General features: G+C 49.1%; 2 protein-coding genes across 4 annotated transcripts in view; one reads left to right on the forward strand and one right to left on the reverse strand.

The window, feature by feature from the left end:
- Positions 1 to 27,759, reverse strand: part of DOCK1 (dedicator of cytokinesis 1) — a 534,315-nt gene that overhangs the window by 417,418 nt on the left and 89,138 nt on the right. For all 3 annotated transcript variants that reach the window (XM_082423165.1, XM_082423166.1, XM_082423167.1), the window contains exons 13-21: positions 24,935 to 25,060; positions 20,415 to 20,539; positions 18,829 to 18,927; positions 17,806 to 17,878; positions 12,452 to 12,555; positions 11,703 to 11,886; positions 7,350 to 7,447; positions 2,030 to 2,119; positions 1,598 to 1,698 (exon numbers count right to left, since the gene is read on the reverse strand). In XM_082423165.1, coding sequence (XP_082279291.1) covers positions 1,598 to 1,698; positions 2,030 to 2,119; positions 7,350 to 7,447; positions 11,703 to 11,886; positions 12,452 to 12,555; positions 17,806 to 17,878; positions 18,829 to 18,927; positions 20,415 to 20,539; positions 24,935 to 25,060 — 1,000 coding nt within the window. The remainder of the gene's footprint in view (positions 1 to 1,597; positions 1,699 to 2,029; positions 2,120 to 7,349; positions 7,448 to 11,702; positions 11,887 to 12,451; positions 12,556 to 17,805; positions 17,879 to 18,828; positions 18,928 to 20,414; positions 20,540 to 24,934; positions 25,061 to 27,759) is intronic.
- INSYN2A (inhibitory synaptic factor 2A) overlaps positions 1 to 27,759 on the forward strand; it is a 248,699-nt gene that overhangs the window by 152,430 nt on the left and 68,510 nt on the right. The window lies entirely within an intron of this gene.

The following is a 27,759-nucleotide window of genomic DNA, read 5'->3' on the forward strand; positions in this document are numbered from 1 at the left end:
ACACGGAAGAATCCAAGGATCAGGGACAGGACTGCTGACCTTGAGTTCCCACAGCCAAGGACAACAGGTTCTGACCTAAGTATGGTCAAGACACAGATGGGAGCTTTGACTCAACTTCCTGGCCCTAGGAGAATCATTTCTAATGATTCTAATGATTCTAAGTGGAATGCTCTTAAAGAAATTAAACCTTCCTTTTTCACTGCAACTCACACAATAAAAAGTCTGAATAAATGCCAATAAATCCCATTGTGAGAGAATGAGGAACTCGCCCTAATAATTCTAATAATAACAAAACCTAACTACTGCTTGGTGCTTTCTGAGTGCCAGGGATTATTCCAAACACTTGACATGTAATAACTCATTAAAATTCTCAAGAAAACCTACAACCGTGCTGTTGTACAGATGAGAAGGCTGAAGCTCACAGAGTCTAAACAACTTCAGCTTGAAAGTGACAGAGTGGTAACATAAGCCCAGGTAGCCAGGTCCCAGGTCTGTGGCATCAACACCAGGCTTCACACTTTCCCCTTGGTGTCTAGTAGACCCAACAGGGGCCCATGTGGGGATGTAGGGCAGGTGGAGAGCAACTGGGTGAGTAGTAAGAATCCTAGTTAGTTAGAGCCGAAGCTTCTGGAACAAAAGGAAAGGCACTCTTTAAAAGGCAAAAAGAATCTGAAAACAATATATATATGTGTATATATATATTACACACACACATATTTATGTATAAATGAATCACTTTGCTGTACACCTGAAACTAACACAACATTGTAAATCAACTATACTTCAATAAAAAAATTAAATTTAAAGAAAAAATAAAAAAAGAAAGAAATGCAAGAGTATTAAAAGCCAATATCCAGATGAAGTCTAAAAACAATTGTCAAACCTGCAGATGTTTTATCTGGACAACATTAACATTCTGGCTCTCTAAACATCACTAACCAACCAATTTAAAAGAAAAAATAATTTTTTTTAGATCTATTTTTTTTTTTGGCCATGCTGTACGGCTTGCGGGATCTTAGTTCCCCAACCAGGGATCAAACTCGGGCCATGGCAGTGAAAGCGCCGAGTCCTAACCACTGGACTGCCAGGGAAGTCCCGAAAAAAACAATTTTATCCAGCTTTGTCCAGCAGAACAAAAATAAACAAATCACCTGCAACCTTAAAAATAATAATAAATAAATAAAGAGCAAAAAGATAGACTGAAAAGTACAAAATTGAATTTTATTCACACTAAATAACCAATAACCTCAATACAGGACCACAACCATTTATTCATTCATCAAACAGTCGTCAGCAAGCTGCAGTGTGGCTGCATTCATGTATCCGTTTCATCAAACATAAACTGAACACTTCAAAGACAAACAAAACGTGTGGAGAAGAGCAAAAACTTATTCCGGAATCTTATAATATATCACCTATCTCTTTCAACAAGATATTTACGTCTGTTAAGAGAGAAACAATAATAAAAATGATCCCAGTAAATTCACAGTTGGGGAAGGGAAACGTAGAATCACAGGCAAAAGTATATGGAAAAGAAGACTCTTACAAAAATATACAAAAAGAAGTACTGGTTTTAAAACAACAAAAAAGAACTTACGTGTAGGCTAATGTTGCACTAAAGTGTTTCTTAATGTAGGTTTCCAAAACAGGATTAAAATGCTGAAATTTTCTATCAGCAATTAGTCCAATGATAAATACCTGTTAAATTAATATTTTCATTAGCAAAAGAAATGCAAACCATTTTGGAATCTTCAGCTGAATCACTTGCACCTCTGTGTGAGTCAACGAGCTATAACACTTTCGGACACAGGTTGGTCAGCCCCTTTACTTCTTCCCCTACAATTTACATTTGCCTAACTACAGTGTTACAGTGGAAGAAACTTTCTACCTCTCAATTCATCTGCTTTGATTGGGTTTACAACTGAAAGCGCTTTCGGGGTTACAGTGATAGATCCCGCCCCAGCTTCAAAGGCTGCAACGTGAAAGCGTCCCGTAATATCTGAGCAGATGCAAAGTCAAGGTCTCTTACCAGAGCATCAAACACTAATGTATCAAAGGTCTCGCTCTCCGAATTCTCCATCATGATGTTGAAGAGGGCATCCAAGGTGTCCTGGAGGAACTAGAGAGACACAAAAGGTCAGCAGACGAGGTAAATTCATCCCACTCTCCCCAGCCTAGAACAACTATCATCCTTGGCAATACTGCAAACACCCACCTTTCCCAAATGGCACCTACCAAGCTATAGACTTTGGGGATTTTTGTCAGTCATTAGAGTCACGAGACAAAAATCTGAGATGAGTGAATTCAGAACAAAGACATGCCACCCTGAGTCAAGCAGAGGATGGGCAGCAGGGAGATGCCCTATAGCCCACCACCCACCCACCCATGAGACCTCTCCAACCCTTCTCCTGATTTTCATCAGGACAAAGAGCTCAACAGCAACCCTGGGAAGACCAAATCTGACTCATTTCGTACACTCTTGAGTGTGGGACCTGAGCCAGCAACTGGGCAGAAGCCATACAGGGACAAATTTCTAGTATAATAAACGATCTTCTACAGACACAGATGCCCAAGGACAGAAGAGGTGTGTGATTCTGAAACTGGGGTACAGAGCAGAGAGCCATGAGCTTAAGTTATTCAACAGTAATTTAGAAATTCCTTTTATGCTTACTATAATTCACCAAATAAATATTACAGCATAGAATGACAAAACATTACGAATTTAATTTAGAAAATATTAGAAGACTTCAAAGTTATGTCACACTAGAACCTGGCTTTGAACCCTAACCCCATTCTCCCCTGAAAGAAGTATAAGATGAACTAAAAAAGACTACATTGGAAGTAATGAGTTCCCTGTTTACGGGGTAGTTCAAGACTAGGCAGAATGACACACAATGGACTACTGACCATAAAAGGGAATGAAGTATGGCTATATCATCATTAGTCACTGGGATTAGTACATCGAAATCACAGTGAGGTATCACTTCACCCAGACTGAGGTGACTGTCATCAAAACGATGTACAATAGTTAAGTGTGGGAAAGGACGGAGAGAAATTAGAGCCCTTATACAGTGCTGGTAGAAATGTAAAATGACGCAATGGCTTTGGAAAACAGACTGACAATCCCTCAATGGGTTAAACGTAGATTTACCATGTAACGCAAACATTTCATTCCTGAGTATGTAACCAAAAGAATGGAAAACATACATCCACACAAAAACTTGTACAGAAATATGCACAGCAGCTTTATTCATCATTGTCAAAATGTGTCCATCAGCTGATGAATGGATAAACAAAATGTGGCATATCCATACAATGGAATATTTATTATTCAGCCATAGAAAGGAATGAAGTTCTGATACATGCCACCACGTGCCTTGAAAGCATTACACTAAGCAAAAGAAAGCCAATCAAAAAAGGCCATATATTGTCTGATTCAATTTACAGAAAATATCCAGGATAGTCAAATCCATAGAGAAAGCCGGTTGCAGGGAGAGTGGAAGTGACGGCCAACAGGTATGGGGTTTCTTTTTCCGGTGATGGACCTGTTCTGAAATGAGATAGTGTGGACAGTTGCACAATTCTGTGAATATACTGAAAACCACTGAATTGTACAAACGAAAAGGTGCTTTCAGGTATGTGAATTACATCTCAATCAAGTGGTTATTAAAAACAAAAGGAGTAAGTGAGACAGGCCCACAGCCGGGACAAAGGTTGTAGCTGAGTGAGATCCCTGGACCAGATCTTCCTGGGCGGCTCAGCCCATGCACAGAACCTCAGGGGCCTTCATGTCCCCAGCAGAGGATCTCAAACGGTTCGACCCGCAGACAGAGACCTGCTCCCCAACCAGCGCTCGCTCCCCACCCACCGTGAGCCGTGGAACCTTGCAAATCCAGCACCCCACAGCTCTTCTTCCTGAGGGAGGACGTGTTCCCAGACCTAGGAAGTGATCTGAGACACGTCAGGCATAAAATCCTCATTCTATTCCACCGTGCCACCTACCACCTAGTCTGTGCCAAGAAGTGTCACATGTAAATGGCACGGGAATGAAAGCAGCCGGACCAGGAGGCATTCTGGTCTGGACATCAGGGGCTCCGTCCACTCCGTAATTGTTTAAGCCTGCACCACCTCTCGTTACTTTTGTATCATTTCCCATCATTTCAGATTGTAAAAGCTTTGCGAAGGTCAAAACCTGACGCCGCCATCTGCTAACAGCCCAGTGTTCCTGCCAACAGACACACCAGTGTCCAGCGCCAAGCCCTGGCTTTTCACAGTTCATGGAAAGAGGTCTACCGCCCCACCCAGACAATGACACAGAAACAGGACAGCAGACAGCGGGGGCCCAGTGTATCTGGCCGTCGAGCCGCAGCAGCGCAGGGACACGAGTGTCCTCAAGGCGGTCCCTCACACAAGGCCACGAAAGGACTTCTTTCGACACCCACCCTCTCTCCAAGACCATCCACTGGAACAGCACAATCACCATTTTCATTTCCCACTAAAATGGGAAACTACACTTTTTACTAAATGAGCAAATACTTTTCTCCAGCAACGTCACTTTTACTAAACAAGCAAATACTTTGCTCAGTCTATCAAGCAATGTCATCTTTCCACTAAAAGTTATAAAGACACAGAAGGGAGGTCTTGAATAAATGGAATAAAACCCACAATCCATCAGTGTCCTTCAACAGAATGAAAGCAGCCCCACGCAGGCTGGGATTCCCTCTGTTCCTGGCTCCATTAACAGCCTGGTGGCCCTAGACGAGTCCATTCCCTGCTCCAGGCCTACAGGGTATTAGGATACGCTGTCAATGGGAAGGAATAAACAGGCAAAGCAAGTAAGGGCCGGACAGGACATCCAAGCCTGGGCGGTACCAGTGAACACAGGAAGGAGAGGGAGAGAGGTGAAAACCATCTCCAGGGATGAACAACAGGATCTGATAATAGATTAGATAAGAGGACCTGAGGGGGGCAATAAAACCAGATGGTTCTAGAATTTCCCTGGTCAGTGTGTCAATAGTTCAACATAAATACAAGTAATTCCTGATGTGATACAGGGACCGAAAAATGAAAGAGGACAAAATTTCATTAACTGTGGGTCTTTTAAAGTGATGTTAACTTATTCACCCAGTTTTCATCTGAATTAGGGAATTCATAGAACCCAGGGAAGTTTAAAATGCAGTTAATATTGTCCAAGCCATTAGAAGAAGACAAGGGCCAGGAAAAGGTGATTAAAATTTGAAGATTAGTGAGGATATGTTTGAACAGTTATACAATGATTTTAGGAGAGCAGTGCCACCAAATTAATTTCTACTGAATTAACCACATTGCTGTTTAATTAAGGCCATTTTAAGTAATTAATTTTCACAGAGATAAGGTCGTCTCCCTCCGCAAGCACCTCTCACGGAGGATAAAGAACTGAGGCAGCGACACGAACCTGGCTGTGGGTACCTTGCTCACGGGCAGCCAGGAGTGGTGGCCCGGCTTGTTGCACGCCAGCCAAGGTGGAGCCCAGTGGCCACGGAAATGCATTTCCTTACATACAGGGAGAAGTCGCTGAGCACAGGAGTGGCAAGGAGAGCCTTTTACTGAAGAAAATATTGGAACCACCACCGATTGCCAAATCTGAGCGCTCAAAGGGACCCCTGATCACTCTGGTCTGACTGTCCTACCGTAGATGAAGATTCAAGAGGACATCTAGCACTCTCCAGGGCCTGCTCTGTGTGAGGCTAAGAAACCAATCCAAGACCACACGGGAGGAAAATGGCCAAGACAAGACTGAGTGCTGTGATCTTTGTGACACACCGCAAAGCTCTCCTCATCAATGACAGGGCTTCTAGGTGAGTCGAGAGCCAGGGTTGACAATCACGGGGGTGGTCATGACAGTGATAATGATAAATCCTGATACTACCAGACCACCTCCCAGGGGCCAGTACCTCATTTAACCTCCACAGGGACCCTCTGAACAAGGCACTCTGGTTATGCCCATTTCACAGCAGGGGAAAGCAAGGTTTAAAGATGTTACTTAACCTGTGTCAGCCCCACAGCGAAGACCCGCTGGAAGAGGAAGCAGAACTCTAGACTTGGTTGATTCCAAAGCCTGTTTCCATCACAGTGAAGCCAGGCCGCCCTCCCCGGACCAGAGTCCAAGAAGGATTCTGTCGTCTTAGAGGCGTATGTCAACATTCCGAAGACGCTAGTTGTTAAAAGGCTTATGACCAGGCAGACCTCGCTTTATTGCACTTGGCAGATACTGTGGTTTTTACCAATCAAAGGTGTGTGGCAACCCTGAGTCCAGCACGTCTCTTGGAGCCATTTTTCCAACAGCATTTGCTCACTTTGTGTCTTTGTGTCACATTTTGATAATTCTTGCAATATTTCCAACTTCATTATTATTATGTTTGTGATGGTGATCTGCGATCAGTGATCTTTGATGTGACTGTTGATTACCACTCACTGAAGGCTCAGGTGATGGTTTAGCGTTTTTTAGCAATAAATTATTTTTTAATTGGTTTTTTAATGGACATGGTTTTTTAATTTTGAGGGTTTTTTGTTTCTTTTGTTTAAACTTTTTTCTTTTTTTTTTTTCCACTCACTGCGAGGCATGTAGGACCTTGGTTCCCCGACCAGAACCCGTGCCCCCTGCAATGGAAGCGCACAGTCCTAATCTCTGGACCGCCAGGGAATTCCCTTGTTTGTTTTTTGGTTGTTTTGTTTTTAATTGGAGTATAGCTGATTTACAATGTTGTGTTAATTTCAGGTGTACGGCAAAGTGATTCAGTTGTACGTACATGTATCTATTCTTCTTCAGATTCTTTTCTTTTTTTTTAACTGTGAATAATATTTTATTTAGTCATTTTTGTTTACAACTAAAACTCTTGCCAGGAATTTGAGGGCATCCTCCTCTGTCATTTGCAGGACACGAAGGGCTCTGGACATTGTGAAAGCTTCCCTTTAAGTTACGATGGGAATCCAGAACAACGCTGTAGGGACCCCTGTCTGGGGTCTAGCTCGGAAAGCCAGATCCTTTTCCATTAAAGGTTATGACAAGATATTGAGTGTGGGCCCCTGTGCTACGCAGTAGGTCCCTGTTGGCTATCTACTTTATATTGTACCTATTTTTTTCCACATGACGCTACTGCACACTCAGCAGGCCACAGCAGAGCGTAAATGTAACTCTGATACTCACTGGGGAACCAAATCATTCGTGTGACTTGCTTTCCCGTGGTGGTCTGGAACCGAACCCGCAGTGTCTCGAGGCGTGCCTGTACCATCTTGGGAGGCAGAGCCTACACCTCTTCATGTCCGTGAGGACAACAGAACAACCAGAGCCAGCGTGGGGGCCACGTTACCTTCACCACTTCGCCACCATCCACCTTCATCAGCTGCCTCAGGTTCTGCTGCAGCAGGTTGGTGTTGGATCGCCACTTCAGCAGCCCCAGCAGGTCCACTGGAAACAGTAAACAAACATCAGTTCCTCACAGCAAGGACTCTGTCTCCCTCGTTCACCCGTCCTGGGAGGTCCTCTGCATAATTTTTTGAACAGATGAACCGAGCCTATTTGGAAACGTCCGCCACGTAAATATTTCATTACTTTCTAGCAACATCCTTGACACCCAGTGTGACTGGATTCATTATTTCCAACTATGTTTACCATGAAATGATTTCCACGTGGAAGCTTTCAAAAGGCATCTGGGGAGCCTACGGAAGAGGGACCGGCCTTCCGAACCCACAAGAAGGCAGATCAGAGCACGGAAGAAGGACCAGCCTTTCCAACCCACGAGAAGGCAGGGCAGAGGAGCAGCGGCCTGCGAGGCTGCTGGCCATTCAGTGCTGTCCTGGCAGCTCCTGCCAAGGGGTTTTCTCCTGTTCAAGAATAAGATTCTGAGTTTTTTAAGATAAAATAAGATAAAATAAATAACCGACACAAATTCAAGTACTGAGAATGCAAGGGGAGAGTCCCCAGAGGAGACAGGAACCCTGGCCCCGGAGACCACTGCTGCACTGACCTTGCCACCTTTACCAAGTCCTGGCCCTTCCACAAGTTTTTGTATGTTTGTTTTCTAATAGAAAAATCACAAGTTGAACGTATTGGTTTTTGCAGACTAAATGTGGAAGACAGTGTTGAGAAATGACTTTGTTTAAGGCATGAAAACAGAATCCAAAACATCTCTAGGAAAGGACGTTTTCATTTGAAGTCATATTAATATCCCATTACGTGAAAATACACAGTTAGCAAAGCACATCTAATTTACCGTTTATGCTCATCGGGAATGAATTTCTGCTACAGAAACTGGCTCCATAAAAAAAACCCTAGTTAATACTGAAAAGAAAAATGTAATTTTGGCAATAGGTAGAATTTCAGTGAACACAGTACACCAGTTATAATTCAAGGATCGAACCACACAAAAGGCATACAGGTGATGAGCACCAAACACACATTCTCATTTATATCACCTTACCCCCAAGTACAGCTGATGAAGGGAAGAGTTACAAACAGGAAAGTGTGAAGGGGACAGCATCCTAGTGTCTTTAGAACGCGTAGAGAGTAGACTCAAACACCAGCCGGGCCACGTCACCAAGATGTGACCTTGGACAAGTACCTTCACCTCAGTTTTCCTATCTGAACAATGGGTACAGTGTTGCCTGGGTCACAGGGTTGGTGCAAGACTTAAATGGCAAGATGTGAAGAAAGCACTTAGTGTGATGCCAGTCAGGAAGACCAACAGCAGTCACCCATCAAAGAGATGAACATTTTAGCCATTCATCATGAAGGTTAACATGTTTTAATTTCTAATTGAAATTGAAGTCATGAGAAGGGCTACACCCTGCCCAGACACGCTCTCAGTCCCAGGGTTAATGGAGATTTCCACCTCATAAGAGTTATCACCGTTTTTTTTGTGGGGTTTTTTTTTTTGTTTTTTTTTTAAACAGCTTTTGCGAATGCTAGAAGCTACTGCTTATCTTTGGTTTTTTGTTTGTTTGTTTATTTTTGGCTGCATTGGGTCTTCATTGCTGTGCAAGGGCTTTCTCTAGTTGCAGCAAGCAAGGGCTACTCATCGTTGCAGTGTGCAGTCTTCTCATTGCGGTGGCTGCTCTTGTTGCGAAGCACAGGCTCTAGGCACGCGGCTTCAGTAGTTGTGGCACGTGGGCTCAGCAGTTGTGGCTCTCGGGCTCTAGAGCGCAGGCTCAGTAGTTGTGGCGCACGGGCTTAGTTGCTCCGCGGCATGTGGGATCTTCCCGGACCAGGGACTGAACCCGTGTCCCCTGCATTGGCAGGCGGATTCTTAACCACTGCGCCACGAGGCAAGTCCACCAGCGTTTTTTTAATGGAGGTAAGTTAATACTGTGGATCCCATTCATGCAAAGTTAGTGGCACTTTGGATTAGAGGGAGGCTGAGGTTTACCTCAGTGTTGTACTTTTGAGAAAAGATACAGCTGGGCAAATTAGCAGTGGACAAACACCTTGGAGGAGGGGGAGCTTGCTCAGCCCCCCTGCCCTCTCTGTCCCCTCTCATTCCCAGGGAGCCATCCCAGTTTGGCTCGTAATAATTCTCTGCCTCATGACTTCTCTCTCTCTAATTACATAGTAAGCTGATGGAGGAGAGGAACCACGTCTCCTACTTCTTTTTATATCCCCCAAAGCATCCAGCATAATGCTGAGAACAGAGATGTTTAATAGAGACCTCGATGAATAATTCAGCCACCACTTTTCCCTAAGTAATGGAACTTCGCAGTAACAAATCACGGTTTCAGAAAAATGACTCCCTCAAATGAGAATCTGGGACTCGATGCCCATCTTGTACACACCTGACACGCCACCATCCAGAAAAGAGGCATTGTTGGCTGGTGTGAAATGAACAACAAAAGATGTGTCCCCCTCACGCTTAGTGAGCTGCATCACATCGGAATTTCCTGGTTGCCTGGCAACAGCCACTGGCGAGACCAGGGTGCTGTGTCCCTCGGTCCCAAAGAGGGGATTACCCTATGTCTGGTGAGATTCGAAGAGCTTAAAGGTGAGAGGAGGTGGGACACATCTCCCCGGGAAATTACTGTGACTTAATACCTTGAGAATGTCCTAGTTCACAGTCGTCTTCTCCAGGGATATGCGGGTTAAGAAGGATTCTGTGCGTGGGCCTCACAACCTAACCGCTGTTCAACACACTGTTTTAATGGGGAAAATATATTCAAGTTCCAAATAACAACTTCCAAACGTGCTTTTGGAATATGACCTATTTCTAAGAAGGCGGCTTCCCGCACAGTGAGATGGCCAGACACAGCAGAAGCTTCAGTGCCCCATTGCAGAGGCTGCCCTGAGTCAAAGGAAGCCCTAGAAGGAGTAGCCAGCCGTCAGGCTAGTGGACTACCAGGGCCGTATCCAGAGGGTAACATCTGACCTACGGGGCCCTCATTTCTATAACCCAGTCTCAAACCAGCACCCGCCTTGCTGACAGCACGTCCCCTGGGCACTAAACGTGCAAACTCCCTGCGCATGATCGACCCCTCTCCATGCGTGCAGGGAACCCAGTGCCCCAGGGAAGGGTTTCCATCTGCTAATGGAGGTTACTACAGCAGGCGGTGAAAGTCTATCAGGACCCGCACTCTCCACTGCCACGCAGGGCCTTCCAGATGACGGGGTTACTTCTGTCCTGTGATCAGCCTGTTAAAGTCCAAATGATGACTGTCCCCTGAGCCCATCCGAGACCACTGCCAAGCTTTACGGACAACCCCCAGGAACACGATTCCCGACAGCAACCGACATTAATGATCAAAATCCGTATCAGTGGCTGAGAGGAAAAAAAATTGGGTTTTCAAGCTGACTTTCAAGAGAGCGTAAAGCTACTCTGCACGGCTGTGAGACCGTCACATTTGGGGAACTCGATTTTTCAATGGAAGATCTGTGCAGAGGACCCTCTGCCTCGACCAGACAGTGTGCTCTGAATCAGGAGCGCCCCCGGCCGGACAGCCATGCCTTGGGGAGGCTGCAAGCCCGTGGGAACAAAGCCGAGCAGCCCGGCCCGCAGCGTGGGGAACCTGGGCACCATCTGATGCTGCGTTAAGGCCGCACTTTGCTGTGAGTGCATCAGCAAAGGGCGCCTTGTCTCGCTGCCAGGGGGACTAGAAATGCCATCAACACCAACTTGTAAAACTAAAGGTAACTGGTAATTATCTCAACGTGCAGCCGAGAGAGGGGAAGACCCAGGGAGGGTAGGGGCCTCGCCCCCTGGAGCTCCTGCAGCCCTCAGACAGCCCTCGGAGGCAGGCGTTATAGCCAGGGTACAGATGAGGAAAATGAGCTCAGAGACCCTAGCTCGAGGCCATTCCCGGGGTTATCAGCACAGGGCCAAGGCTCAAGTTCAGGGCTTTGGTCTGACTCCAAATTGTGTGCATTTCTCCCTTCCCTTGGCCAGAAAGCTTTTTTTTTTTTTTTTTTTTTTAAAGTAAATCCATTGCTTTCTCTCTCTTTGAGGTTCATCCTTAGCATAAAATCAGAATGTGAGTTTCAAAGCAGAACAATGTCACCCTCTCCCTCTCTCCTTGTCCAACAGCATCCACAGGGGCCATTACGGAGGGAAGGTATGACTGCCTCGCCGGCAGGGTTCAGGGACCTAAGGAAGCCTCCTCCGCTCAGCAGGGAGCCCGAGAAAGATGGGGTTGAAGGAGAAACACGCCAGGGGTGAACCCGTTTCTGGCCCCAAGCTCACCGTTCTGGGTCAGCTTGGTGGAGCACACGAGAGTTGAGATCTGGAAGGAGTCTTTGCTGATCGTGCAGCTCCCAAGACTCTGCATGCTCTTGCCCGTCGCCGAGTGGCCCTTCTCCTCTAACTCGGCTTTGGTGGACGGCAGGCTCAAGTACGTGCCGGCGTCTTCCAGCTTCTTCGCTTCAGCCTGTGGGTTTGAGGATGCGACAGGTCAAATGCAACTGACAATCCCGTGCGATATTTTCTACCCCTTAGGCTCCTTAATCCTTTTAACCATCATGATATTTGCTCCTTATCATTTGCTAAACCGCTATTTTATTTTTTTTAACTTTTTATTTTATATTGGAGTATCGTTGATTAACAATGTCGCCTTAGTTTCAGGTGGACAGCAAAGTGATTCACTTATACATATACATGTGTCTATTCTTTTTCAAATTCTTTTCCCCACTAGGTCGTTACATAATATTGAGCAGAGTTCCCTGTGCTAAACTGCTTATTTTAATGATTTCCCTTACTCCTGTAGATGAATTCACATTCACACAGAGGATTTTTTTAAACAGCACTTAATGTGCTATTGTGTATCAGCTTCTCTCCTTAGGGACAGCTGGTCATCTGAAATGTTCATTTACCTCATTAAATGTTGCTATATAGCAGTGTTCTCACAAAGATGGGAAATGTCAGCTCAGGCCAGGAAGCCCAAAAAGACTTGCAACAGCCAATATTAGCAACCCTGCACCAACAGAAGAGCGTACCTTATAGACAATAAGATCATGTTCCCCGTCTCTCAGGGTGGTCCCATCATAGCGCATCAGCTTTACAAAAGCGAGTGCAAATATTTTCTCGGATTTATCCTTAGCTGCAACAGAAATTAATAATCATTTTCTACTGCCATCACGACAAAAAGAACATCATAAAATGCTACAAGGGTTGCCTTTCTGAAAAAAATTACAAAACTCTTGTGACAGATGTTAAAGTAAACATAAACAGAGATATAGACAACGTTCACTTATCATAAAGGGATCAGCTGTGCTCAAACTAATCTGTAAATTCAAAGCAATTACAATCAAAATCTCATGGGAGAGCTTCCTTGTGGAACTTGAAAACTGATTCTACAGTAAAGGACCAACGGTAGAAGGAGGGTTTTGAAAAGGAATGTGGAGGAAAGCCTGCAATACTAAAACCCAACAGTAACTGGAAAGTGGTAACAATGAAGACGGTGGGTTTTTAACACAGGGATTCACAGACCAGTGGGAACAAACAGGGCATGAAAACACAGGCCATTGAAAGTGACCACTGGAAGGGGCAGACCCTTCAGAGTGTCAGCAGGCACAAACAAAACGGATGCTCACCTCACACCCTCCACAAATGTAAGTCACCGGTGGACTAAACACCCTACTGTGAAATGGTCTCTTTGGCAAGAAAGTCCTTCCCCCAGAATTTGCATGTGAGACTCATTCTCTCACTTCTTTCAAGTTTCTGCCAAAGTATCACCTGCTCTGAAGTGACCAGCCTGCCTAGAAGAGCAAACGCCTACCCTGGTCACGCTCCTCCCACTCGACTGATTGTTCTTCCTAGTCAGCTATGGGCTGAACTGTTATGTTTTGTTTTGTTCAACAAAATTCTTATGCTGAAGCCTAACCCCCCCCCATGTGGCTGTACTGGAGACAAGGCCTATAAGGAGGTTCTTAAGGTTAAAGGGTCATAAGGGTGAGGCTCTGACCCTATAGAATGGGTGCCCTTATAAGAAGGGGAACAGACACCACAGTGGTCCCTCTCCATGTGAGCTCACAGCGAGAAGGCGGCCGTCTGCAACCTGGGAGAGGGTCCTCACCTGAACCTGACCATGCTGGTACCCTGATCTCGGACTTGCAGCCTCCAGAACTGTGAGAAAGTACATCTCTGTTGTTTAAGGCACGCAGTCTATGGTATCTTGTTATGGCTGCCCAATCAGATTAAGGCAACAGATTACCAAGAGATTACCAAGAGATTACTACCAGATTAGCAAGAGATTACCAAGCCTGTAGGGTGTCTGTGCATGAGAAAGGGCCAGGGGAGGGGGGAGACTACGTGGTGTTTACTGTTAGTTTCATCCACTGGGCTTTCCCATGCAAAAGACATTGTGTATTTTTTCACTGCTATTTCCCCAGTGCATGAAATAGTGCCTGCTATATGTTAGGTACTCAAATATTTGTTCTAGATGGGGAGATGCCAACAAACAAGTCCTTTCAGGTACTTCCATGGTGGTCCAATGGGTAAGACTCCGTGCTCCCAATGGGGGGCCCAGGTTCAATCCCTGGTCAGGGAACTAGATCCCGCATGCATGCCACAACTAAGAGTTTCCATGCCACATCTAAGGAGCTGGTGAGCCGCAACTAAGACCTGGTGCAGCCAAAATAAAAAAATAATTTTTTTTTAAGTCCTTTCAGATAACAAAGAAAACAAAAATTGGTGGCTTGTTAAAGCGTGATGATGGGAACAGGGACCACCCAGCTGGATGGTTGGAAAAGGTCTCTCTGAGAAGGTGGATGACGTAGGAGCCAAGATGTAAACCCTCCAGGAAAAGAGATGGCCAAATACGGAAGCCCCAAAGTGTGACCGGCCTGCCTTGCTTGGAGACTGGAAGTCAGTGTGGCTGGTGAGTGGTAGGCAGTGAGAGCTCCAAGGTGGGCAGGTGCCAGATCAGGAAGAGAAAGATGAGGAGTCTGGACTGAAAAAATGGATTTGTGATGAATTTTTCAAGATGCAAGCTGAACACAGCACGGAAACACAGAGTTTCAGGGCTAGAAAATACCTTTAAAATTATAGATCCCAGATTCTCTTTTTGGAGATGAAAGGACAGAGGTTGAAGAACATACATCTGCCCACCTTGAGTCAGGGGCTCAAAATATTTGCTATAGGACTTCACTGCCTGAGATACCATGTCTCATTAGTCTTTGCGTTCCTGGTGTCCATCGGGATCTGGCACACATTAGGTGCTCAATAAATGCTAGCTAATTAGCTGGGTGAAAGATTGACCAACCAAAGCTAAAGGGAGGGATAAAAGCAAAAAATATGTACTTCTAGGAATTGAAAGAATAACTTTGTGAAAGGGTTCTTAAAAACATAAAACTCAGTGTTCAGTTGAGAAGGAAGAGATCCTTTAAGTTTGGGGTGACATGAAAAAAATTAAAACACATCTCTCTGAAAGCAGCTGCAGTTCAGGACACGTGACCATGTCTGCCAACAGAAGGCTTCCCCTGACCCTACTCTTAAGTAGCACACAATTTAAAAGTGCACCTTTTATTAATACTCTGCATCTTCACATAGGGAATGGACTGCATTTGTTACATCCTCACTAGCAGCCATTATGAGGCAGACAACAAATTTACACAACGTCAGGGGCCACAGAAGAAAGCCACATGCCCCAGAGGGCGGACAGCGCTGGCCGACCCAACCAGCCCCCTACAAACAAGGGAAACTCAGCTCCTGGCAGGCCGGCCCCAGAAGCCACTCATCTGCCCGCATCCACGTAAAACATCGGCTGATGTGTCTGGAACGGCTACCAAGTTGCAGAAGAGCGTTAGACATTCACACCAGTGCCAAACTTCCCAACCCCAAGGACAGACCGCAGTACGAGAAATCCCCTCACTTTCTTCCACTAGGGGTAAAGAGCGCGCGTTTTGCCTGGGGCGGCGGGGAGGGCGTGCAGTGTGGCCTTCCTCCCATTTCTGACCCAGAGTATCTGCAGACGAGGCCGCAGCAGGGGCCCCGGTGGCGCCCATCCCTCCGGCAGCGGATAGCTCGGGACTTCGTCAGCATCGCACTTGCGATGCTCGACACGTTCCCCAAACCCCACCAGCTGTGGCCGGGGAGACTTCATTAATTATGCAAATGTGTCGCGGGAGCCGGGTGATAGCATCTTGTCTATAATGAGTACTTAAAACTGACAAGAAAAACAAGGATTTTGAAAATTAAAATGCTACCAAAGAGATCCCTCTGCCCCGGTGTAATCTATTAATTAGAGAGAATGAGCTTGTTCTAAAGAGGGAGCGTGCTTCTGAGACAAGTCCCCTGTGCATTCTACAACTTTGTCCTTGCCCTGCAACAGGGCTCTCCACCCTCTCCTCCCCTGCAGCCCATTCCCACCCCCGGCAACTTCCGGTGTGCAGGGCGCTGGGCCCACCATACCTTCTGGGACTTGGCTGAGGACATACCTGCCCCCAATTCCCCCAATCACCCACCTGACCCTGCTCACCCCGCACCTCTGCCTAATGCACGCGACGCTCCCAGGCCGCTGTTCGGCACTTGGCTCTTGCGAGCCGATCTCAAACCTCGACCCAACCTAAGTCTGGCAAGAGGAGAGCTCTCTCTGTGAGCTGCGTATACAGCAGGTGCTAAACAAAGACCACATGACGGCAGTGGCCTCGGTGCTCCCCAAAGGCAGGGGAGACACAAGGACTGGGGTGGGAACCAGAGCTCTTCCACTGACCATTAGGTGACTTTGGGCCACTGAGGTGGGGCCTCTGAGGCTCAGTTTCCTCATCTGTAACGTAGGAAGTGCCAGTGATCCACCACACGGCATCGTGGTGGGGACTCGTGGTAGAAATACGTGCGCCAGGACAGAGAGAGAGAGAGCACGACGGGCACGTACGAAGAGGCGTTCGCATCCGTCGAACACCTTATCCATCCACGTTCTAGCCGTCCAGGAGTGCCACGCACAGTCAGCAGACCCCAGCCCACCGCCTGGCGGCCGGGATTTGGCCCGAAATGGGGCGGGCCCTGCTCTCCAAGCTGCCCAGACTTCACACCCTGCGCCTCCCACGCTGCTTGGGCCCCGACCCCTTCTCAGCTGGCCCCTTAAGCACTGGGACAAGGGGAGGGGTGGAATGACGCTCCAGAGCGCTCCCACCCTCCCCCCCGGCACCCTCCACACGCCCCCTCACCACGAGGGACCCTGCGCTGCTCTAGACCCCTTGGCTTCGCCACCTCCCGGCCTCACCCCACGCAAGCACATCTTCGGGCTGATAGTCACAATTCGCACACAGCAGCCCTGTAGTCCTCGAGCCTCTTCAACCCCTCGGAGCTTCCCACTGGTCCCACACGGGGGTCTACACACCCCCAACTTCACGCCTCTGCTCACGTGTTCACCCTCCCGGCCGCTCTCCTGCACCCTTGCCTCTGCTGGCTCCACGCCCTGGGGAGGGCACAGGTCAGGCAGGCCCCCAGAAACAGTAAGGAGGGTGGACACACCATCACAGCAGTGGTGGTCCCGTGGAGCCCTATCCTACGGCCGGCTTCGTGCTGAGGGGTCGGCAGCCCCCATGCATTCTCCTCCTCAGGCTGAAACATCTGTGAAGACACACAGAGCCAGGGCTCAGGTCCCCCAACCGCAGGGCTCCGGCCCCCACAGGCTGGTGGGTGACAAACGCGCCCACCCAGACCCCCGTTCCCTCGATGCCACTGCACACACGACCCGGCATCACTGATTTTCTCGAACCTTAGCCCACTGCCAGATGGATACAGACCATGAAGGGCAGGGGGCGTACCTTCCCCTTGTGATATCGTACTTAGTGTCTAGCACAGGGTGACGTCCTTAGCAGACAATGAATTCAACACAGGCAATGAGACAAACTTCAATCATCGATAATAAATCCTCCTGGAAGGTGAGTGATTCGAACTTCTTTCCTCCCAAAGTCTTGGCATCGCGGCCAAGGCTACACCAACGTGGACGAGAAAAGGTATGCCAGAGCTCCAGGCACCAGCAGCTGCCAACAGAGCCAGAGGTTTTCAACGCCAATGCAAGAGCATTAAGGGCAATTTTTGAAATCTAGGTTATTATATCTCAGTGACTCTTCTGATGGAGGGGGCAGTATTACAAGCCAAAGGGGAAAGAGGAAACCCAAGGGGAGAGTAGAAAGGAGCAGCAACTCATCAGACAAATTCGAGAAGAAACCGAAGATCTCCTGGGATCAACTCAATCAGAGTGGACGGCGCTTCACAGCAGCAGGTTCACGTGGGCACCGAGCTGACGTGTCAAGACCTCACTCTGTTACGGTAGCCACATTCTAGAATAATCTGGAGTTAAGTGCATGATAAACACGGGATAACGGAGCGTGTGGTTACTCACAGTCCTGGGACGATCTGTGTCGGAAGGTAAACCGTAGGTGACTGCGGTTCACGTCCTCGATGGGGATGGCCACCTGCAGGATAAAGAGGGAAGCTAAGCATCTTCTCCCTCGACCAGCTCTACTCCCCTGGAGACATCCTGGACCACTCTACACTCTTCTACACTGCGGGGAGAAGATACCGTACGCCTCGTCCCCTATGTGATTCTCCCAGGAGCAAATGCCTTTTGAAAATTTACACCAGATAATATTGTCCAGGATGCCAAGCAGACTGGACAAGGCAGCTGAATTTTTTTTTTAAATGTGCTGATCCTCACCGTGAAGAGTCTATTTTTAAAAGTTGCCATTTTCGTTTTTAGCCCCGATTCGGAGGTGTCTATATCCCCTCTACAGTTGTAGGGACCTGCCCTCGGCTGCAGCGAGAAGGCGGTCCTTTTGTGACTTACAGTAAAAGGAAAAAGACTTAATACCTGCTGCCTTCAAGCCAAGATTGTCCCTAATCTCATAGCTAACATCTGTATTCCAAAGCCAACCGCTGGCCTGGTGTCCCAGTACCCAAGCCCGTGGTGTGTGGGCTGGTTCACCACGGTGGGCTGCGTGGGGGTATCAGCAGGTTGCATTAGGAGCCTCAGAGCACCAAGGCCAACGGAACAGGACCCATCTCTCCAGCGATGCCCTCCATGTATTATCATCTCTGTCTTTTTCCATTTGGTGTAAAGACAGCATGCCACACAAAACAGACCCGAGAAGAGAAAGACGATAGCTATCTTTAAAGGACTCTGGTATGTGTCTCCAGGAAAGTCCTGGTTATAGGTCCAAAAGGAGATGAGAGCAAATGTAAATTCCAAGAAACACCAGCGTGGTTCCTTAGCAACCCTAAAGGACTTTGTTCAAAGTGCCTTGGGGCCGGCGGAGGGTGCCCACTGGCGGGCAGCCCTGGGCTGGGCAGGAGGCGGGGACTTCCTCAGGGTACAAATGAGCATTTCATAATCAACCCCATGGGAAAAGGACCATGCAAATGATACCTTAACCGTCTCAAACCAGCGCGGCTGTTTCACTTGGTAATAAATCACGGACTTGTATTCCGAAATAGCTTCATCACCAGCACCCGGGAAAATCACATGCTTTAAAAGAAGGCATAAAGAGATCGCATCAGCCCTCATAGAGCTTGAGGCTGCATCCATCTCCCCCAACCCCCCGCCCCCCAGTTTGATGATCCAGAAGGAGCGAGGGCCCTCGGGGAACACCAATAACCCCGTCGCCCACAGAACACCTCCCAGCGATGGAAGAACAGATCCGGCTGGAGCCAGCGGCCAGCAGAAAACCTTGCTCACAGACATCTAAGATCTTGATCTTGATGGCTATGGGGACGCTACTGTCCTCCATCCTTCGTACCCTTACCCCTAATAACGTCCACCCTGGACCTGCAGGAAGTTGCCTGACTGACTCGGCAGCTGGAGTAAAGGGCTACAGACCAAAAAGGGGGTGGCAGCACTCTGTCCCTTCTCTAGCCACAGACACTGACCACTCGACTCTAGGGAGAGCGATACTGGTAAAGCCCAGGGGAAGGGCAGGGACACTGGGCACAGGCCACCCAGAGAGAAAGGATGCCACCCACCTCCTGGCACAGCTGAGCCTCAGGAGTACCCACAGGGCGTTGCCCTCGGCCACGTGCGCCCAGGGGAGCCCAGGCTGCAGCCACGGGCCACAGAAGCAGCTGGCAGGGGACCCCTGCTTGGGCTCAGCCTCCAGTCCTCAGGGGAGGCCACAGCCTCTGAGCACTTCCCAGGACACCCGCAGGCTGCTGTGACCACGCACGAGGAGGTCTTGGTAACCACCACCGAGTAAAGCACAAGGTTCAGAGGCCCAGATTCACAACCCAGTTCCACCTCTCATGAGCTCTCTGACCTTGAGCAAGGTGACTGATTTCTCTGGGGCTCAGTTTCCATCTGTCTCAAAAGATGCTAATAACAGTATCTGAACTTCTAATGTGACCATTCGCCCTCTGAGCCTCGGGTTTACACCGGCAAGTGGGACCCCAGGATAGAGTTTGGAAAAGAAGGTGGTCAGTGGGACTTCCCTGGTGGTGCAGTGGTTAAGAATCCACCTGCCAATGAAGGGGACACAGGTTCAAGCCCTGGTCCGGGAAGATCCCACATGCCGCGGAGCAACTAAGCCCGTGTGCCACAACTACTGAGCCTGCGCTCTAGAGCCCGAGAGCCACAGCTACTGAAGCCCATGCACCTAGAGCCCGTGCTCCGCAACAAGAGAAGCCACCGCAATGAGAAGCCCACACACCGCAGCAAAGAGTAGCCCCCGCTCGCCACAACTAGAGAAAACCCGCACGCAGCAACGAACACCCAAGGCAGCCAAAAGTAAATAAATAAATAAAAAGAAGGTGGTCAGGACCCCCAGGGTCGTCCTGAGACAGGCCGGCTGCTGGGACCTGGTAGAAACCAGCCCTCTTGGACAAGGGAAGAAAAGGAAGAAAAAGCAAACGCTCTCCCCCAGAAATGAGATTGTGGCTTTTGGCATCCTGCAGCAGAGCCAAGGTGCACACTTGGGAAGTAAAACTTAAACACTACAGGTTCAACTTTGCAACAATCAATACCTCCAGTCGTTTTCCATCTTCATCGTAAACAGACACTGTAACCTCAACATTCTTTGCCGTCGTTTTGCTTCCTTTATCAAAATCTCCTTGAACTAATGTTACGTAGATATCGTTTCGGACATCACCTGGGGGGAAAAAAATTACACCTTTAAAACCAATCCATTATTCACAGTGTAACTGTGAATTTTGCCATTCCTAGCAGAGTATCTTAAATACTGTGTTAGATGATTATGAAATATTTTCTACAAAATAGTGTCCGCATTTAACAGCATGACAAAGGCAATTTTCATCATCACCGTAAGACTTGCAAGAAAGAGGAAAATGTCAGGGCCCCTAATTATCTGCTTGGTGCTTCACGTGGGCAGAGGAGCTCTTACACTCCGTGGGCAGCCCATGCCTGGGGCAGCTCGAATGCTGCCAGTGGGTTTGCGCAGACGTTAGACACCCCCAACCCCCAGCATCCCTGGCCCACTGCAACCCACATTGCCACCCCTTGTTAGGGCACGGCTGCGGTCATCTGAGTCTCAGTAGCCAAGGAATATCCCAACCCCCACTGGCGCACCAAGGATAACCAGCAACGCTGGCCTCCTTTCCGTTCCACTAAGGAGTTGAACAAAAACAGTATTTGAACCACAAGCCAATGTCCTGAGTTGACACTTAGGATCAGGGACTAGGGATGGGTCAAGAGAGAAACTTTCTGCAAAGAATCCTCTCTCCTCCTGGCAGGCAGCTGTCAAGATCCTGAACGGGGACACAGGGAGCAAAGACTCATTCGTTTTTAAAGTGAGATGGGCCTTAAACTGTGCCCCAAAAAATACAACCGCACACACACACGCAACAAATGAGCTCGAGACGCTTCCTCCTCCTGAGAATACACAAAGCCCCTGGTAATGGTCCGACTGGGAAAACTTTGCAAGCTTCGTTAGCAACATGATTTAGAGGCAGCATCGCTGCGCTCTGACGGCTGCTCTGCTCTCTGTCTGGCTGTGTCAACAGCGTGGCCAGGAGCAGCAAATGACCTGCTCTGGGCAAAGAACAAGGATCCCTGCAGAGAAAAAATCCCCTCGGTTTCTTGTTTTTCTTTTGCTTTCTAGACTGCTCTATTCTGGCTTTTAATGTATCCAACTATTAGATTAAGCTTTCATTTAAAAGTCATTATTGTAATAATCCCAGCGGGTTGCTACCACTGCCATAGTAGCTGCTGGAAAAGAAGCAGGGCCGTGATCGCTGATAGCGGCCACGGAGAAGTTAAGAAGGATGGCGCATGGGGCTGGGGGGCAGGAGGCAAGGCAGCCGGTCCAGGACCTGCCGCTAATTAGCTGTGTGACCTCAGACCAGTCACTTAACCTCCCGGGCCACTCACCACTAAACGGCCTTATCGATAAGGCAGGGTAGTCTGTACAAGCGCTCCGCCTGAAAATTCTATCGAAGCGCCAACGCCATAATCAAAAAGGGCCACAGCAGCTTCATACGGGCCTCATCAGCCAGAGAAGCAGCATGTGCTGGGCAGGGAGGTGGTTGAACCTCAGGGTCCCCTTCTCCTATGGGCCTAGGGATCCTGACTCCAGCCCAGAAGTAAGACCCCATTTATAGGAGGTCAATACACCCTGATGGGCACTCACAAGAGGGTCTCAGCGAATGTCTCCCGGGCTACAAGGTTCTCATTCTGGGGAGGAAGGAGGCTGGAAGCAGACACAGGTGGCCCATCCAAGCCTCCAGCCGCCTTCCCAGCTCAGGCGACAACTCTGCTTCCCCACCAGGATCCTTCAGAAGGACCCAGGGATTCCCAGTGGGTCATGAGAAGGTAGGAGAGAAAGCAACAACAGTGACATGGCCGGCTCTCCCACTGTGCAAAGGAGATGCACGTCTCCATAAACATGTGCATACAAGAAGGCACAGGTTCTGCGAGGCTGAAGGCGGGGGCCTGAGCGAGCCCCCCCAGAAGGGTAAGATGCGGCACTCACAGCCTCTCAGTGGTCACTCAGCCACAGAGGACGTGGGGGACGCACTCAAGCCACGCTTGCTCCCTGTGGGAAGCCCAACCCCAGACTTAGGACACGGAACAAGCCAGAACAATGGTCAGCGGCATAGTTTTCCCATGCATCGATCATGAGATTATCTTAGAGGTTTAGACTTACTTTTTAAGTCCATCAATTGTAAGGGAGGCACAAGCAGTATGAACTAGAAGTTTCCCAGGTTTCCCTTTGCACACGAGGGCCTCCTAAGGTCACCCAGGATAAATGCATGATGTCAATGACGTTATCCTCATCTATAAATCTGCACCTCGAATCCAAATGCAAACAATATGTCCACTCGGAAGTCCAAGTTAATTAGCTGCATATAGAACAGACTTGACTTGACTCAGACAAGCAATAGGTGTTCCATCGTTTCTTAACTTGCTGAGTGTCATGCTTACCTCCTCTACAGGTGAGACTGGCAAACATTCAATCTAGCTGATGTTAGATGTCTTTCTTATCATTTTAACAGAGTAGACAATGACCCACAACAGCCCTGAAAGGCAGAGGGAGGAGAAAGAACAGGTCCCTAAAATGCCCTAAAATAGACAAAGCAATAACTTTGAGGCACACTGAGTGACCAGCTCTCCCTGTGAACCTACAGCAAAGCCCTGTACCAGGAGGCTACAGGGAAGCACCGACCATGGGGTGGTTTGGCCCCGTTTCCCCTGCTCGTTAGCCGTGTGACTTCAGGCTGTGGCTTAATCTTGATGGGAATTAGTTCAACACCAATCTGTAGGCTTCCAAGATCCTTATATGGAGTCAAGCTAGATTATTAACGGGAGCAGTATTTGCAAACCAAAAAGTATCCCACGGACATCAAGGATAAAGATTCAGGCTTCCCAAGATCTCGTGAGAATCAAACCAGATGATTAATATGAATGTCATTTGGAAACTGAAGGCATATGTAAATATCAGAGACTAACCTTAACATGGGCTCTCATTATCAGTTTAATAAGTGTAAAACCCATGGCTGGGTTGGGGCGATACTAGTGTGACAGCTAATACACACTGAGCGGGTACCAGGTGTAAACATTCACAGGCTTCATCCAGGGAACCTGTGCATTCGCCCTACAGCAGCCTTTGCGTTGGGCTGTCACTTTCTGCTCCTCCTTCCTTCTTTTGATCAGATGTCTATCCAGACATGTGTAGTGCGTCCCTGTCTCCCTCACACAACCCTTGCAGCTGGGGGGAGCTGACCCCTTCCAGAGGTCCCTGTGGCCGATGTGCACGTGTCACCACCATTGCCATCCAGGGTCCCCAGGGGACCTGAGCAGTCCAGGCCAGATGACGCTCGGCCTGCTTGTTTGGAAACACTGGGTGGAAAGCATGTCGTCTTCTTCAGGACACTGGGATTTGGGAAGAAGATGGGCGCCAGCAGGACCTGTCCCCAGAGGATAAAGTCAATATGCAAAGGAGACAGCTCAGCAGAGGGGGCTGCAGAGAACCAGAGTCAGTGGTCCAGGCTTACCGGGCAGCAGGCTCTGTCTCTTTTCCTCATTCACATGACCGACAAATATCCTCAGGGTGTGGCCATTTGAGCTGGCCTTGTGTTTTCTGTTACTTACACCCTAAAGCATCCTAACTCCAACCAGATCTATAGGTAGGGCAGAAATGAAATTCATACCAAACGGTGGGATGCCTGCACTCTCACTTCTGGGGCCAGTGGATGGGGTTCAAGGCTGTGGATCACTGTGGTGAAGAGACATTTAACCCATAACCTACCAAAGAGGGTATATTTACCCAAATTGTGCTCCCTTCATTTTGAACACATTCTGGATAATTCAAATGCTGTTATAGGATCATAAGACAGGCCGAGGACCATCATCGTGAACGTACATTATTATCGTAAAGGAGTCGCCTTAGTCCTACCCCACCATCATAATCAATCCATTCCTCAGCGCCTAAAAGTCAGTTCTGCACGGCTCTCCAAACGGCCCCCTGCCTGACCACCCTCTATCACATTATTAAGTATCACCCGACCAAACGCACTCAGTCCTTCAGCCAGGGTGAGTGGGATGTCACACGCCCGTTCTTCCGTTCCAGACACTGTGGGGCAGAAGGCAAATCGCAGGCATCCTGATTAAGGACAACAGCAGAACACGGAACGGCAGTGCGTTTGATTACGATCATCACGGCGTTTTGCCCAGCTGGCGACAGAAACCATCTCGAGGCCTCAGGGCTGGGCCTCTGGTCGATGCTGTTTCGTCTGCTTACCCCTGTTCCTGTATCACCAGGAGTCGCTCCACACCAGTCCTGCAGGGTTATTATAACCAAGAGAAACCTCGTCCCCTAGGCCTGACGCCAGGTGCTCGGCTGTCACGCTGGCTGCAGCTCCTGCCTGCAGGAACGACCCATCGCCACGCTGGGCTTTACACCCTCGACCCTCTGCTTCCCTGAGCTCCTACCTAAATGTCGCTCTTTGCGGCCAGCTACGTAAACCCTCCCGATGCCGGCCACATCCACCCCACGCTCAGAGGGGCCAAAGGATTCATCCATTCTTACCAGGCATGATTATCTCCGGAAACCCCGTTTTCCGAGCCACCGCTGTGGTCCTGTCCACCAAATGAGGAAATTCTTTTCTAATCTGATGGATATCTCCAGGAAGTAATTTCAATGTTACCCACAAACCTAGAAAAGCAATGGATGCATGAGTCACAGTTTATCTTGTACATCTTTATATCTTGTACATTTTAATAATTTTTTTTAAAATTTTATTTATTTATTTATTTATTTATGGCTGTGTTGGATCTTCGTTTCTGTGCAAGGGCTTTCTCTAGTTGCGGCAAGTGGGGGCCACTCTTCATCGCGGTGCGCGGGCCTCGTATTATCGCGGCCTCTCTTGTTGCAGAGCACAGACTCCAGATGCGCAGGCTCAGTAGTTGTGGCTCACGGGCTTAGTCGCTCCATGGCATGTGGGATCTTCCCAGACCAGGGTTCAAACCCATGTCCCCTGCATTGACAGGCAGATTCTCAACCACTGCGCCACCAGGGAAGCCCTCTTGTACATTTTTAGAAGTTTTCATGAAATCAATTTCAATGAATGAGCAGCTTTTAATTCACAACGCAGTGCCTTAAGAGGAAGTGTGGGTGGATAAGAAAGACAGGAGCGGGACCAGGGAAAAGGTGCCTGGCACAGATGCCTGCATCTGATGAGCTGGGATGCAAATCCCACACTGGAGGAGCCTAAGGGTGTAAGAGCAGTTACGTGCTGCCTCTGCCTGGGACTGATGACTCTTTTGAGCTGATATACATTGAAGATGAATCAGAAGGTAGCATTTTTCTGGAAGGGGATTGAGAAGGCTATCATTTTCCATTCTCCCAAGAAGGATGACAGCGGGAGAGGATTCAGGAGGTAAATTCGCAGCTTCACAAACCCACGAAAGTGTCCAGTTGCTCAGCGGCACCCGTGCTCCCGGGAAGGGGAGCCACAGAGCACAGGGCTGGGGACCACCAGCGGGCCACCCACACGACTGGGACAGCGGCAGTCAGGGCACCCCCGTCCCTCTGTTTCACAATGTCACAGCGAAGGAGCAACTAATGCTCTGGCCACCACTCAGCTCCTTTCTCCAAGGGGGAAAATGAAGGCTTTCAAACCCTCTAAAAGAGATGCGAGGATGCCCGAGAGAGAGCACGGTGTACCTGGGAGGCGTGTGTGCCCTGCCCTCTCTCCCTCCCTCCACAAAGCTGACGCATTTTGTAGAAAATGCTCCAGGAGCAGCAATCAAACAATAAGAGGGAAGAAAGCCGACACTTAACAAAGTCAAAGGCAGGACACAAAGCAGTCGCTTGGCTCTGACAGTGTTTTCAAGGACATGCTTTGCTAGGGAGGGAGGGGTGTCACTATCAGTTGGCAGGTCGGGGTCTCCATCCTTGAGACTTCGGGGGCCTGGCCTGCTTGCTCTCCTCTCACTCAACTCTGCGGGACCCCACCTGCCCATCAGAACGTAACAGTACCTGTCCTCACTCACATGACTATTGTGTGTGTGCCCACGTGTGTATGTGTCTGTCTGTCCAGCTGTCCCTCCTCTAGATGCATGCTTCCGGGGACCACTCACCACTGTTTAGCTCAGCACCCTGCACTCAGTAGAAGAAAATGGGAAAACCACAGACCTTGTTCACAAACAACTTTCATTCTAACTGGACCTGGAAGACAGCTGATGGGGACACACAAGGAACACATCTGAGGCTGTTTCTGCTGCGAGCGGCTCTGCTGAACTAAACCTCAAGCCTCACTCCCTCCCCCTCCCCCCTCCAGCCCCCTCGTCTCCCAGCAGCTGGCCTGTCCTCTGCAAAGATTTACACAACTTGTCGTTGAGAAAGTCCACGGTCACTGATGCCATTTTATTCTTTACCAGCTGGTGAAAGCCCTCTCCTCTTGCCAACTAGACTGTCCCTCTGATTTATTCAAAAGTACCTAATGTGCACCCACTGAGTGCCACACACACACAGGGCACTGCAGACACAGGGCAAAGACTCACTACACCACTGCCAGGGGCTCACTTCTATTCCATGAGCCAAACACCAAGGGTGTCTCCCTGTGAAATACGAGCCTACGAAGAGCTTTCTAAAGCACACGTGGAGACTGCGCTCCTGGGCATCACAGAGGCTCCCCTGAGGAAGGAACGTTGTGCTGAGACCTGAGGGGGGAGGAGACGCTAAATAAGGAGGTTCCAGGCTGCAGCCCCGAGATGCAGGGGCAAGAGGCGTGGGATGCGGCTGGGAAAGCAGCACCGACCTGACCCCTGGGCCTGTCGGCCGTGGCAGGAGCTATGGTCCCCACCAAAGGGCCTGGAGGAGGAGTCCGACCACAGTCTGACCTGACAGGACTCAGGTGGCCGCATGGGACTGGGCAGCTGGGAATTCAGAGCGAGCTGAGGACCCCAGTGAGGAGACCACTGCCGGAGCCCAGGGGGACACTGGGGGGGCTTCAGCACCGGGGGCAGGGGTGCTGCGAGCAGCGTGGGGGCCACATCGGAAGTGGAGGAAGGAGGGGTGCAGGGGGAGGGAGGAGCCCGGGCGGACACTGGGAGGGCTTCAGCACCGGGGGCAGGGGTGCTGCGAGCAGCGTGGGGGCCACATCAGAAGTGGAGGAAGGAGGGGTGGAGGGGGAGTGGCTCTCAGAGATGGCGACAATCCTGGGCATGACCAACAGCAGGTGCTGGCACACCCTGCATCCCAGTGGAGACCTCCTGAAGGGTCAGAGCACAGAGCGAGGAGAGCAAGAAGACGCCCGTCCTGTGCCCAGGAGAGCTGCTGGCGTTGAGAGTCCGCACAGGGAAAGAGAAGTCGGCGAGAGACAGGGGAAAGCAGAGGGCGGAGAAAATGGA

Source organism: Balaenoptera physalus (genome assembly GCF_965194825.1).
Source record: "Balaenoptera physalus genome assembly, chromosome: 14".
In the NCBI taxonomy this organism is placed as follows: domain Eukaryota; kingdom Metazoa; phylum Chordata; class Mammalia; order Artiodactyla; family Balaenopteridae; genus Balaenoptera; species Balaenoptera physalus.